The sequence below is a fragment of the Eumetopias jubatus genome, unplaced genomic scaffold (assembly GCF_037043125.1).
Source record: "Eumetopias jubatus isolate StellerSeaLion01/CBP00866 unplaced genomic scaffold, mEumJub1_p1.0 scaffold_4, whole genome shotgun sequence".
Taxonomy (NCBI): Eukaryota; Metazoa; Chordata; class Mammalia; order Carnivora; family Otariidae; genus Eumetopias; species Eumetopias jubatus.
Genome location: NW_028274810.1, coordinates 51,264,938 through 51,279,902, shown reverse-complemented (window position 1 = coordinate 51,279,902; position 14,965 = coordinate 51,264,938). Strand labels below are relative to the sequence as shown.

At 39.7% G+C, this 14,965-nt stretch overlaps 1 protein-coding gene across 2 annotated transcripts in view; it reads right to left on the bottom strand.

Moving 5' to 3' along the window:
• WLS (Wnt ligand secretion mediator) overlaps nucleotides 1-14,965 on the bottom strand; it is a 97,478-nt gene that overhangs the window by 49,582 nt on the left and 32,931 nt on the right. The window contains exons 2-3 of one of the 2 annotated variants that reach the window (XM_028102505.2): nucleotides 7,179-7,322; nucleotides 6,597-6,869 (exon numbers count right to left, since the gene is read on the bottom strand). In XM_028102505.2, the coding sequence (XP_027958306.1) occupies nucleotides 6,597-6,840 (244 nt within the window). In that variant the 5' untranslated portion in view covers nucleotides 6,841-6,869; nucleotides 7,179-7,322. The remainder of the gene's footprint in view (nucleotides 1-6,596; nucleotides 6,870-7,178; nucleotides 7,323-14,965) is intronic. The other variant, XM_028102504.2, reaches the window with a different exon arrangement.

The following is a 14,965-nucleotide window of genomic DNA, read 5'->3' as shown; positions in this document are numbered from 1 at the left end:
GTGATGTTGTTCAAGCACCGAGCTTACCAATAATCACACCCAAATAAAGCAAAGCCAAAGGTTCCCATTTTCCTGCCAATATAAACTTGTTCACATGGTTAATTCCAGAGTTGTGCCTGAAGAGTCCCTCAAAGGGAAAGATAATCCATAAATGAAAGCAAACAAACATGATGTCCCTAATCTCCACCATCCTGGGTTAATCAACAAAATACGGTCTTCTCCTGTGATTTTAGTTTCTTTCTAACCCAAGTCAGTAGGTAAGACTGATTCATATTAGAAAATTCTAGGTTCTCGCCTGGGTTTGAAGGGAGCACATGACTCCAAGAAAGCAGACTGGCCATATAAGCCCATCTCAAATATTGACAACCTACCTATCTTTTACCCACCTCTGCAAACCTTACCAAATTTAAGTCTCCTGGATCTTTCTGGTGTATTTTGAGCTTTTTCAGTTTATCTTTTTCGGGGAGGTGAGGGGAGAGGGCAGAGGGAAAATGTGAGGTCATTTCTACTCATATTGACTCCGATTAAGGTAGATAAAGAAATTGAAAAGATAACTTCCAAAATACTCGTGACACCAGCCTGTAATAAAAACTATCCAATCAGGGGCAGGTGGTGCAGTTGGTTAAGCCTTGGACTCTGGGGCTTGGGTGGTAATCTCAGGGTCTTGAGATCAAGACCAGCGACAAGCCCCATATCGGGCTCCACGCTGGGCAAAGAGTCTACTTAGGACTCTCTCTCTTCCCTCTGCCTCTCCCCCACCGCCCCCTCAAGTAAATAAAAAAATCTTAAAGGAAAAAAAAAAAACAATCTGATCAGAAATGTTTCTTATAAACAGAGACTGTAACATAGTCATGACTCAAAGAAGGTCTCTTTTGAAAGGAATGGGAGAGTAGAATTAGATTTCTTCTTAGTAGTTGCTACAACATATTTTGTTAAAAAGGACTCTCTGATAAAGCATGGAAATCTAGCCGCATGAATAGCATTGTACCAATTAGCTGGTGTAGTTTCATGGCATAAGGTGTCCTCTCCCCCATTAAGCTCTCTTTGTGGACTCTTCCCAAAGAGGCATCTGAAAACAGAATTAAGAACCACGACTCTTGCTAATGGCCAAGAATAAGTTCACAGACTTTCTTCCTTCTGTAAATTCATCCCTAATCATTTTAGATAACATAACTGTTTGTTTGTTTGTTTGTTTTTACAGTTAACAGACTGTTCTTTTATCCTAATTGTCTTCATGTGATATACAAATGGAAGAGCACCATCACTCTGTAAAAAGTTAGGCAGGACTCTCAGCTATGGAACTTGAGAACGGGGTAATGTTATCATTCTAATTTTTTTTTTACTAGAAATATGTTTTACAGGAATATCTTCAGTTTGATAGAAGAAAAATCACTTGTCAGTTATAGAAATAATTCCATCATTTCATGTAGTCATTTGCAGTAATGAAACAAGCAAGTAAGACTTAATACTCAATCCTATCGTACAGCACAAGGCTCAAGGCAAAACATAATGACTTCATTACCTAAGAAAAGAATAGACAGGCTGGCTTTTCCTACCCCACAGCATTTTCCAATATTTTTTCAGCCTAAGGAATTTTTAAACCCCTTAAAATTCTAGATTTACTACTCAACACAGATCAATCCATCTTTAGGCTTTCGGCCAATGAATCTCAGTGCTTCTATTTCAACAGCCTGTAGATCTGAAAGCTGGGTAGAGACATGTCAAAAAAAAAAAAAAAAACTTCCTTTGATCTCTGCACCCAGGTTCCTCAAAAGAAGCCCCATGGAGAGTCTGAGGTTATGCTAAGTATGTGACTTGCAGTTGTAATCAGTAGAGTGACACTTCTTTTTACAAGTAGGCACCATCTTAGCCAATCCAAACCTGTCTCTCACAAATACATACATAAATTGAGTGACTGATAATACACTTTAAAACGAATGAGGTATACCCACTTTGGAGGATATTTTCAAATAACAGAATTTGGTGTCACAGAAAAATCAAAGCCATTTTTCCCAATGATTAACTATATATCCAGATGCCAGATGTTTCAGCTAACTTTTCTCTGACACCCTTTTCAGGGTACTCACACTCCCCTCCATTTCCTCTTTGTAGTAAAAACTGAAGTCCTACGTCCCTTACAACTCTACAGAAGCACCATGTTTGTGCCCTGACAAACAGGTTAATTTCAAGCCTTTGAAATATTCAGGAAGAAGTTAGCACTGACCCAATCACAGATTTTGACAGACAGGTCTGCTAGGAATTGGTCATTGCTATTCACCAAAAGGTCAATTACTCCTGCTTCCAAGCATCTCTAAGTCTCTAGATTCCCTTCAATGGGCTTCCCCTCCCCAGCTCCGACAGCTTATATTGTTTTAAAACTGTCACCGCTTCAAAGTTCAACTGGCTACTTTTTATACTTATCACTGAAAGACAATTGTAGGTTTTTAAATGTTTATGTTTAAAAGGTGAAAAGTAGGGGGTTCTGTTTAAAACTGCTTTTTCAAACGAGGATTACCTTTTTGTTGTTTTTTTTTGCATAACTCACATGGAATATCTTCTTTGTCAATAATTCGATATAATATACCCAATCTCTAACTACTTTTGTTACTATGAATTTCCCTCTAATGTCACCATTTCCCCCGTAAAGGTATCAATCTGATGAAATCTTGGAATGATTAAGTAATGACAAGCTTTTAAAGAGTCAGTCAATGATTTCTACTTTCTGAGGGTTTGTCAAGATCTCAAATTCTAGCTAAAACCTGTATCACCTTAAATGGAAAAGTTTAAAAAGAATATACATTTAACACCAAATGACTAAAAGTCATTTAAAATACATAGTTCTTAGGTTATTTTATCTGCTCAAAGACCCTTCAAAGGTAGGTGAAAACTCTAGCCATATTTATATTTGTCTTGGAAATCCCAACATTAATTTCATAGTCCAAACTGTAAAATCTCTTCTCATTATCTGAGATCTGGAACTCATTGCACAGACTGCCTGAGAAAGTTTAAAGAAAAAATAGAATTGGTCCTGACTTTTCCTCACATTTGAGGTAATACCATTACAGCTGAATCTTTGATAAACAGGGAGTCATCCACATATAATAGGATCTTCTTCACTACATTCCTGATCCCTTTTCTCCTGTCCTACCTAATGCTGCCAGAAAGGCATCCAAACTAATGGTAAAATATAAAAAGTAGACAGAAGTCCCATGCGTTCTTAACATAAGGATCAGAGGAAAACAGATCTACAGTGTCTGATAAATATTATTATAATTAAAAATATCTCTATGAGCAAAGACATACCATGACATACCACCACTATTTAATTTAATGGATGCTTTCCTGAGTGTCCATTAACAAAGGTATAGAGAATAAATTTTAAGAAAAAAAATATTCCCACAAACCTAACACGTAACCTTCTCACATTAAAGTGAACAGCTCCCACCCATGGCTACTGCCCCCAAAAAGTATTTTTTGACCTGGTTTTCTTGATGGCTTTATGATGTCAGTTATCTTATACATTCACTGAAGGAACCGTTAGTTGTCTATCTTAATTTTTTAGTGTGCCCCTATTAGGTATGGGCTCTCACGTTACAAGAAATTTAAGAATTTTTTAAGATAAGAATCTTTAATACAATCTTTTTTTCTAGATGACGACAAAATATATTTTGGAGGCAGAATACACACTTGAGAGAGAAAAAACATAAGACACGGTCAAATTCATTTACATATAGAAATGTTTTAGTTATAGCCTCACCAATGAAGGCATTCTTAATGTTTAGAATTAATATTTGCTGGGAAGTAGGGGCGTCTGGTGGCTTAGTCATTTGGGCATCTGCCTTCAGCTGAGGTTGTGATCCTGGGGTCCTGGGATTGAGCCCCACATTGGGCTCCCTGCTCGGTGGGAAGCCGGCTTCTCCCTCTCCCTCCCCACCCTTGTGTGCACGCAGGCGCGCTCTCTCTCTCTAATAAATAAAATCTTTACAAAATATATTTGGTGGGAGGTAATTCATGTAATAAGTTAAAATACGTAATAGGTTCTGACCACCAAATAAGATGTGCTGTGTGTGTGTCAGAGGCAGGGGTCCCCACATATCCAACAATTCTCAGACACCAGCAGAGTGTCCTACGACATAACTCAATTCTGACACTATCTACCTGGGGATGGTGTCTAATACCCCAGGTTAAGGTCTCCGTCCCACAGGGTGCCCTCCACTGCAGATGCCAATCTCAAGCCCAGGGTGTTACCTGTACTTCTGACCAACTGGCTAGCAAATGAGAGGTTCCCGCAAGCCCCCACTTGGGTTTAATTTGCTAGAGCAGTTCAAAGAATTCAGAAAACCCATTTACTCACTAGATTGCCGATTTATGACAAAGGATATGAACAGACAGCCAGGTAAGAGATACATGGGACACAGTCCCTAGTGAAATGCCTTCTTACCTCAGAGTTTGGGGCCTGGCAGGGTGGCATAAGGAAGCATTCTGGTTTCCCAACCTGGTAGCTCTCTGAACTCCATTCCTTTGGGGTTTTTATGGAGGTTTCATTATAGACACACAACTGATCAAATCATTGGCTATTGGTGACTGAGTCGACCTCCAGCCCCTCTCCCCTCCCTGAAAATCAGGAGTGGAACTGAAAGTGCCAGCCCTCTATTCATGGTTGGCTCCCCTGGCAACCAGCCCCCACCCTTAGGTGCTTTCCAAAAGTCACCTCATTAACATAAGCCCAGTAGTGGTGGAAAGGGGCTTGTTATGAACAAGGCACCCATTTCACCTTTATGGCTTCTGATGCTTTCTCAGGAACTGAGGACAAGAGACCAAATATTATAACAAAAGAGGCTCCTATTGTTCTTATGACTCAGGAAATTTCAGGGATTTGGGGAACTGTGAGCCAAAGACCAAATACATATGAGAAATAGGTTTTGGTGATCTGGATGACCAACTATCTATTTCTTATACATCACAGTATCACAACATTGCCTATCCCCCTCATTGCAGCACATACCTTTCTTTCCTTTCTGTTTCCCAAACATTGTCTTTCCCAACTCCTTAAAAGGACATGTTTTGTTCAGTCTTATATCCCCAGTACTTTGTGTTTAAAATACGACTGGGACATACTAAAGTTTGAATGAGTAAATGAATAAACGTGTTGTGCAACCAATGAAGATGACAACAGGTAAAAGAATGTGGACATGAGAAATGCGAAATACCACCGGAGACTTTGGGCTGTTGTGCAAATCTGGACCTTTCTATCAGCCATTCCTTCCATCTAGAATGCTCTTCTATTTGTCCCCACCCTCACCCCCAACTTCTCGTCAGGGTTTTCACTCTTTAACACTCACTTTAAATATCTATTTGCTCAGCTCTAGACACACACACACACACACACACACACACACACACACACACACACACACACACGGCAGTCTTCCCTTACCATGTTCTAAAACCTTTTCTTTGTGTTTCCACAGCCTCCTGCACATACTTTGGTTGCAGCCCCTAGCACCTCATACTGACATGATCATTTATTTGCCCATCATTGCACTTGACTCTAAGCCCCTTAGAGGACAGTGTCTTCCCCTGTATCCATATGTCTAGCCATCAGCATGGTGCCTGGCAGTAGTAGGCCCTCCAAAACAGTTTAAAATAACGGGTAAGAGACTGAATGAATGGAGGGGGCTCCCCATTCTGGAAATTATCTCAGCATATCTATTTGTTCCCGGTAAGATGTCCACCAAGCACATATACTGGCAACTCCTAAACAAAACAAATTTAATGATTATATATGGAGATTATTGCTGATACAGGAAAATTAGAATTAGAAAAAGTGCTTTAATCCAAGGATAGGCCCCAGGCAGAGAGGTCTCCAATACACTTCTTTCTCTTTCCATCTCACCCCTGATCCTGTGTCAGTAAAAAATGTTTTCTTCTCAACCTAAGGTTCCCTATACTGTTCTCAGATGCCACATATAAATCTCCTCCTCATGAAATGTTTCTATGTCCCATGCCCTCAGAATCTTGAGCCACAAGTGAGTAAGCTACAAAAAACAAAAACAAAACAAAACAAAAAAAACCAACCCTGGTTTTATGGGAAAATGAGTGCTCATGAGCTGGCATTCCCATTTTGACAGGGATCTTTACTAAAACGATGGCTTTTCTCAAAGCCTAGTGGGAAAAGACATTTTGAAACATGGGTCCTTTCAGAAATCCTCAAGTCACTCTGCTGGGGTGAGCTCCATCCTAACACTACAAAGGTGATAAAGCCTGGCGGTGAGGGCAAGGCTCTGAAGCCAGGCTGCCTGGGTTTGAATCCCAGCGCTTCCACTCTCTCACCTCTGACTGTGAACAACCTCACGGGGGCCCAAGGTTTCTATCCGGAGAATGAAATAGTAAGACCTACCTCACTAAATTGCTAGGAGTAGGAAATGGGTTAGTACAAGTAGGAAACTCAGAAAAGGGCCTATTCCAAGTAGTAAGTAGTTGGTAATTTTCCGTTCTTAATAGTCTCATTTTACTGTTACTAGAACTGGCTCTGAGAGAACCAGAAGAGAGAAAGTGTCCAAGGTAGGAAAGGAGTGAGAAGAAAGAACACTTACTGATTTGGTTGTTCAGCTTGAAAGCGATGTCCAGCTGCAGGATAAACAGCATGAATTGGAACCAAGGACTCATCTCCATGGAGGGAAGGGGGATGTGGACCGAAAACACAATGTCATTGGCTTCAATTTCCCTTGGGATTGCTTCCTCGATGTCTCGGATCTTGTCACACTGGTTGGGTCCCCAGGGCATTAGCCATTTTGTCTTGTGATGGTTTTTACGGACATCCACACATTTCACCGACATGTAGGACACCGCCGTCGTGGGGCCCGGGGCTGAAAAGAAAAGGTTTTTCTTTTTTAGAAAAATCATCCACCGAAGTGCTCATTTTGGGGCTAACATTTGCCTCCAATGTTCATACTGCCTTCTCTAATTGGGATCAGTAATCCCTGGGGATCCCCTAAATCCGGGTGAGGATTCTTCAGTGACCTCCACAGGTGTCATAAAGCATCTCCACGAGTCTTCCCATTAGGTTTTCAATCACTGTCATTTTCATTGAAAGAATACGTTTGTAACCACTTTGGTTCAGTGACTTCCTTACTCCAAACAAAGGTCACAAAAATCAACCGTGCTTCCGTTCCCACCTGCCTGAGGGCGTGGAGGGCTCCGGGACTTCACAGAGCACAGTTTCTGAAGTCAGATGACCTGCGTCTGAAGCCTGGTTGAACAACGGACTGCCAGTTCATCTTGGGTAAATTGGTGAAATCTCGTAGTTTCAGGACCCTCATCTGAGAAACAAGATGGTTAGTTTCTAAGACTGGCCAAGACAGTTGGTTTCTAAGATTCTCCTTAGTTCTAACACTGCATTTGATGGAGAGAAAGAACTACGTTGACCTCAGGCCCTCACTTAGTGTGGTAACTGTCAGAGGTGGGGACAGAAGCAGACTATACCGCAGAGGTATCCAATCCATGCATTTGATCTGTGTACTTCAAAAGCGATCATCACATTTGAACTATACAACATTAAAAAAAAAAAAACACCATTTTGTGATTATAAAACGGTTACAGGATTATAAAAGAAAATCTGCAAAATACAGAAATTTTAAAGTTCAAAACAACATAAACCCAAAATCCCACTAGAGGGAAGTAACCACTGTTGGAAAAACATCAAACTACTATCTTTTCTATGAGCGTGTAATTAGATAAAAATTTACAAACGAATTACATTATAGAACTTTAAAACACACACTTAATATTAACATATATTTCTATAAAATAGGACCACACCATGTGTAGTTTTATAGCTTCTTTTTTTTTATTCACGTAAAGAACCAGAGTAGCCAATGGTGAGTCCCACCAACTCTGGAGCCAACCTGCTTCTGTCACCAATAACCCACACTAAGAAGGGTGGGTGAATTTGGGTGAATTATTAAACCTATCAGTGTATTAATTTTATCATTTCTTAAATGGCAATAATAATAGTATGTACCTCTGCGAGTCAGTGTATACATTAAACAAGTGAACATGAAAAGTACAAAACAGGGGCACCTGGGTGGCTCAGTAGGTTAAGCATCTGACTCTTGATTTCAGCTCAGGTTATGATTTCAGGGTCATGAGATCAAGCTCAGTGTGGGGCTCTGCATTAGGCATGGAGCCTGCTTAAAATTCTCTCTCCTTCTTCCTCTGCCCCTCCTCCCTCCCACGCTCTCTCTAAAAAAAAAAGTGCAAAATATTAGCTATTATAAATATTTTCTATATAATTAAAATTTTTCAACTAGTGTTTACAAAATTATCAGTCACAGGTTATATCAAATTTAATCTACCTAACCTAATCCCTCCCCCCTCAGCTTGTAAAGGTTGTCTATAAAAAAGAACAATTCTTTGCCTAATATTTTTTGCTAGTAATTTATCTTAACTTTTCCATCTGCTGTCTAAATTTGTTTACAGCATATTTAAATGTAGAGAAGTTCCAGATTTTATAGAATATCTCTTTACCTGGGGTGCCTGGGTGGCTCAGTCAGTTAAGTGTCTGACTCTGGCTCAGGTCATGACCTCAGAGTCCTGGGATCAGCCCTGCATCTGGCTCCGTGCTCAGCAGGGAATCTGTTTCTCTCTTTGCTCCTCCCCAACTCATGCTGGCCCCTGGGTATGCTCGCGCTCTCTCTCAAACAAATAAATAAAATCATTGGGGTGTCTGGGTGGCTCAGTCGGTTAAGCAGCAGCCTTTGGCTCAGGTCATGATCTCAGGTCCTAGGATGGAATCCTGTATCAGGCTCCCTGGTCAGCGGGGAGTCTGAACTCATGTGCGCGCTCTCTCTCTCTCAAATAAATAAAAATAAAATATTTAAAAAATAAATAATAGGGGTACTTGGGTGGCTCAGATGGTTAAGCATCTACCTTCGGCTCAGGTCATGATGGGATCGAGCCCCACGGGTTCCTGGCTCAGCAGGGAGTTTCCTTCTCCCTCTCCCTCTGCCTCTCCCCCTGCTCATGCTCTCTTTCTCTGTATCTCTCGGTCTCAAATGAATAAATAAAGTCTTTAAAAAATTTTTTTAAAAATAAAATCTTTTAAAAAAAGAATATCTCTTTAGTTTTATGTCTTCCCCATGCTTCTTTGCTTAGACCTTCTTTACCTCCAAATTCAATAAACAGCCACCTTTATTAATTTTGTTATTTTTTTTTTTACTATTTCACGTTTTAAAATATTTAAACAGTTGATACATCTGAAATTTGTTGTGATGTAAAAGATGAATTGAGGTCCCAAGTTTTATTTTTTCTAAATATTTAAATTATTCTTTACTGAACAGACTCTCTTTTCTTGTTGATTTATGACATCACCTTTACCTTATGTATACCTATAGATGGTTCTGGACAACCTGCTCTATTTCATGTATTGGACTGTCACTTCATGGCTTAATACAACACTGTTTTGAATCCTATAAGTTGATGGTTTGTATCAATATCTGACAGAGTAAATCGCCTCCCCTAATCCATTTCAAATTTATCCTTTTTATCCTTTTGCTGGGATTTTATTGAAATTACATTAAATCTACAAATGAATGTGGACAGAATTGGCATCCTTTCCCAAAAATTTAGTTTTCCTATCCAAGAACAGTGGTTGCTTCTCCATTAACTGGAGTCCATTTTTCTATCTCTTTGAAAATTTTTGCAGCTTTCTTCATATGGGTCCTGCTAGTACTTTTAAAACTATTTTTTTGTTTTTATATTTATAATATATATCTCTGAAAATGAGCAGGGAAAGGAAAACAGTATAGATTATGATGGTTTAAATATGTTTAATTCTGTACATGTTAACTGGCATACTGTGATTTCACACGTTTTATGAACAGAAATCATTTCTTATGTAATAGAGATCAGGTAACAACTAGAGAAATACAAAAAGCAGAGAAAAGTCACTTAGGAAGCAAAAGTGTGGGGATGCCTGGCTGGCTCAGTCAGTGGAGTGTGCAACTCTTGATCCTGGGGTTGTGAGTTCAAGTCCCATGGTGGGAGTATAGAGTTTACTTAAAAAAATAAAATCTTAAAAGAAAAGGGGGGGGGAGGCAGAAGTTTTTTTGCCCTGCTTCTAATGCTCAAATACATATTTTTCCTATCCCTAAATATCTCTCCTAATGGTAAATTTTTAGTAAAGTGTTATGTTTGCAGTAAGTTGCAGCAATGTCTACTCAAACGTACCAGAAAACACAGCACGACTAAACTTTAGCTTAAAAGTCCTTCAGTGCACCACAGAATCACCACTAATCCAGGCAAGGGAGTTTTTCTTTAAAACTCAAAACTGTATCACAAAGACATTTTACACCTAATCCACCTAAAATCAGGCATCTGGGTTATTAGAAATATGAACCAATTAAACTTTGGTTATCCTGACTTAGCCAAATAGCCCCCCCTGACATTAGAAAAACCAAACGGTACATTTAAACTGAACCCTTTTTAATGTGGCTGAAGAAATAAACAGGGAGACAAAACTCATGAATTCTATTTTTGGCTAACATACTCAAACTGACTATTTGCTGCAGAAAATAGTTACTACATTCTAAAACTTCGATTCTTCTAAAATGAACCTAACCTTTTTTCATTTCTTTTCTTCCCCTCCCCACTTTTGAAAAACAAGTCTCTCCTTCCTTAGACCAAAATGAAAAATAACTAGCTGAGTTCCTCAGCTAAGCTCCAAAACCACATTCCAAACTTAATAACAGAGAAGCTGAACACTTTACGGGCACAAAGGCTGCATTTTTAATGGACACAGTGAACGCCTGCCTTTGTAGCAGCCTGAATTATTTTCATTCTTTCATTAGCCTAGTGTATCTTGCATAAAGAAAAAAAATCCCAGGAATACTAATATTTTCATAAATCTCATGGCAGTGAACTTGGAGAAGCCTCAAGTGCATCTCAAGCTGTATTATGGGAATCACAAATATTTTTCTTCACTTGAATAAATTAGTCCTCTAGTCTCTAATCTCAGAAACCTTTTGCATAACTTAAAAACCTAAAGGTAATTCAACATTTTCAATTTTTCCAGTAGTGCTCAAAAGGCAAAACACATTTTTTTTTGAGAAAGTAAATCAACATTCTGATATTCAAACATGGACAGTTAATGTTTTCCCAATAATATATTTACAACTTAAGAGAACTTCCTACACCAGTTAAAAGCAAATTCCCAGATGTTTCTTTAAGTAGAGAGCCTATCAAAGTAAACTAAAAACATAGCTTACAGCTAGTAGAAAGGGTTTTCACTAGCTATAGCCAAAACTGTGAGTATATGGATCACAAAACAGTGTCTAAAATTTAAAAAACATTTGATTTCTATCTTTAAATTAAAAAAAAAAAAGAAGTATGAGGGATTTTACTCTAAGAGGAAAGAATAAAATGGAAAATGTCGCAATGTTTACCTGCAACCTTTGAAGACACCACAATCAACTAACTAACAGGTATATGTCCTGAAGGCCCTACTTGGTCACTAGCATGGTTCTAGGGATTAATAGAGTTTGTATATTTAAGAAGGGACTGGATGGATTCAGGTCAACAAACTGAGTCATGTTTGCTCAGGTGAAAGCTAAAAATAACCACTCCTCAGTATTCCTAGGATAGTAACGCAATATCACCCAGCTGCCTCAGCACACATTTTAAGTGTCCCCTCTACCTACCCATAGCATTTAATCAGGGGGAAAAAATGGGCCAAAAGCTACTTCAACATCAGTACAATTTAGTAGTCAGAGCAATCTGGCCAAAAATGAATTTGCCCAGGCACTGCAGATTGGTTAACTTATGGTAGGTTAAGATAGCATTCAGACCATGTACAGAAGTCATAAAACCATGAGCTATTCATTGAAAGCTCTGACCTGTTTTGAGTTCAGTTCTCTTTACTGTGTCAAACATAGGCCGTTTTCCCCTTCCTTACCTGTACTTCAACTGCCAGTATTTTTGGCCTCTGCCTCTCCCACTACAGTACAGGAATTGTGAAATGTGATACTGTATGACATTTAATTTTTAAGGGTTATGAAATCAATTAAGACTTCTAATTCAAGGTGGTGAAAAACTGCCCAAACACCTCTTGATGCCTCTTTGAAAATCAGTGGCTCCTCAATGACATACATTACAAAGGTTCATACTACATTCACCAAATGTGTCTTGAGTACCTACTATGCACTGGCAATGTTAGGTGCTACAGTGAACCCAACAGACATCAGCCATCCAGCCAGGTGGGATGCACAAATAATGGGGGGAACCAGGCAATAAATCATAATTACAGTAAAAAGTAATTATAATTGTGGATGCTACATTTACCCTGACATTACCTGAGAAAGGGCAACAGAAAGATATTTGGGAGGTAAGAGACATGAATTCACTAGAATGAGGTAAAAATTCCAGTCATCATTACAACATAACCTTGAGTAAAAATGTAAGTGAAAAATGACTAAACCTGTACTCCTTTTGGAACAATATTGACTCCAGTCAGCTTCCTGTTATAGCATCTCAAATGGCTGTCCAGTTTACAAATTACCAGCTAGCCAACCACTACCACTATCATGCTCAAAGTTGAGTCAACATCAAATCATTAGCCCTTACTCTCTCCAGAACCTGTAATTAAAGAGTTGGAAAGAGATACAAGACTTAGTTGCCTCCTAGAAAAGTTAAAATAAAATTAAAACAACATGCTGACATGACACATGGTCTCTGTTTAAGCCAACGCAGACTATTTCTTTCTTTGCTTTATTACAAGTGAAGAAGCTTCCTTTAGCAATCATCTAGGACTATCACTATTATGCAGGCATCAGGCTAACTAAAGATAGAGACAAATGACAGTCCCAGACCCCAGGTTGCTCACAGTCGAGTGTGGGAGGTGGAGAAGTTGGCAGAGAAGTACATCCTGATTGAAACTTGCTCGGACAGAGGTTTGTGGGGGACGCACCAGCTGTAACAGAGGCCTGTTGCGGGGTGGGGGGTGGGCCCTGCTTCAGCAGGCCTGGACTTAACCTCCAAAGACAGCAGGTGCTGGTTAGCCAGGGGAAAAGGGGGACGCCAAGTGAGGAAGACGCTGAAGAAGAGCAGGTGCTAGACTGCAGGCTATCTAGAACATCATGAATTCTGCAGATGTCTGCATTTGAGTATTAAAATTTACAAAGAGCTCATCTGAGAGTTGAAAATGCAGCACCACCCTAACTTTGTTTGCTTGCTCTAACCAGTGGCATCGCTATACTAGGTGCCTTGACTTCAGCTCCCCACGGCCTCTGCTCCATTCTGCAAAGCAGTGGAAGGAAGAATAATAAAGAGATCCATCAATAACAAAGAAATTGTATTTAGGGGGAATCTTTTCTTCCAAGATGCCCATCTCTGTCCTGCAGGCAGCCACAAGTCCAGACATGAACTCTGCTGGAAGGAGGAGCAAGAGGGTGGTGGGGAGGAAATGGCAAAGTTCTGGCTCCTATTTTGGCAACTGGGCCTCCGAGGAGCCTTTGAAGTCTAGATCACCTAATCTAGAGGAGGAATGTCTTCCTGCAATAAAGACGGTATTTTTTTTAAGATTATATTTATTTATTTGACAGAGAGAGAGAGTACACGCAGGGGGGTGCAGCAGGCAGAGGGAGAGGGAGAAGCAGGCTCCCCGCTGAGCAACGTGGCGGGGCGGGGGGGGGGGGGGGCTCGATCCCAGGACCCTGAGATCATGACCTGAGCTGAAGGCAGACGCTTAACTAACCGAGCCGCCCAGTGCCCCAACAAAGATGATATTTCAAGATTAATCTGCTTTGGGCTACAAGGGGAAGGAATGTGCAGAACAGACCAGTTAAAAGGCTATCATGCTTACAAACACAAAAAATCAGAAACCCTCAATTTGAAAAAGTCATGATTTTAAGTAAAAATGATCAAACATTTCGGAAATCTTTAGAGAATTCTGCTTTCACCAGATATGAAAACAAAACTATTCGCCCTGACTTAACAACATACAGACAACTGCTAACAAATTCTTTCCTCTAGTGACTCAAGGAAGAGGTTGCTCTAACTCCTGAAATCTAGCGTCAGTTAAAAATCAGCTGTCATGATTTCTGCACCTGTAAAAATGCAAATGCTTGATTTACTTATTTTTTTAATAATGTCATTTATTTTCTACCTCATTCCTAAAAGATTCTGAGTTACTAGGAAGTAGATATTAGTCTTTATTTAAAAAAAATAAAAGAATTGAGGCTGATTTACAAAGACAGGATTACTGTTGGGTGGGGGTGGGGGTGGGGGGCAGGCACTAAAAACAACTTGGCCGAGGTCCACATTTACAAAAGGAGAGAACAAAAAGCAGTAGCTGAATAACGTGAGCCCCCACAACAGTCACATGAGCTACTTTTCATTTTGTAACATAGACAGACCGTAGACAAAACTTCCACTGCCTCACAATGAATGGGATTTATAATTCATTCAAGATTATATACGCAAATCGGTTCTAAGCTTTTTCTTCTGAACATCTATGTTTGTCTTAATGAGAACTTATAGGAAAGGTACTGGGCATTCAGGGCCTTCGAGAACTCCAGGGTTTGTTCACTATTTTTTGATGCTCCTCGGGGAGGGGAGGAGCCAAGGAGGGGAAAAGGAACATAGGTGGCAGAAACCAAGAAGACCAGATGAACTTCTGATATTTATACAACTACAGTTTTCATTCAAAGCGCCCCCCTCCCCGGAAGCACTTATTTAACATAAAAGAAACTTCAGCTAAATTTAGAAATTAGCTTTTAAACGTGTTCAATTGAGTTCCCTCAAAGATTCTGCCTCCTTTCTCAAGCTCAAAAACCTCCTGCTTTATTTCTCATTAAAAGGAAATGTGTGGTATATACTGTACAGATGAAGTAGCCAGATCATGTTATCTGCATTGTAAGGGAGGGGTTAGACCGCTAGCAATTCCTTGAGCCAATTCTGCTTATGGTTC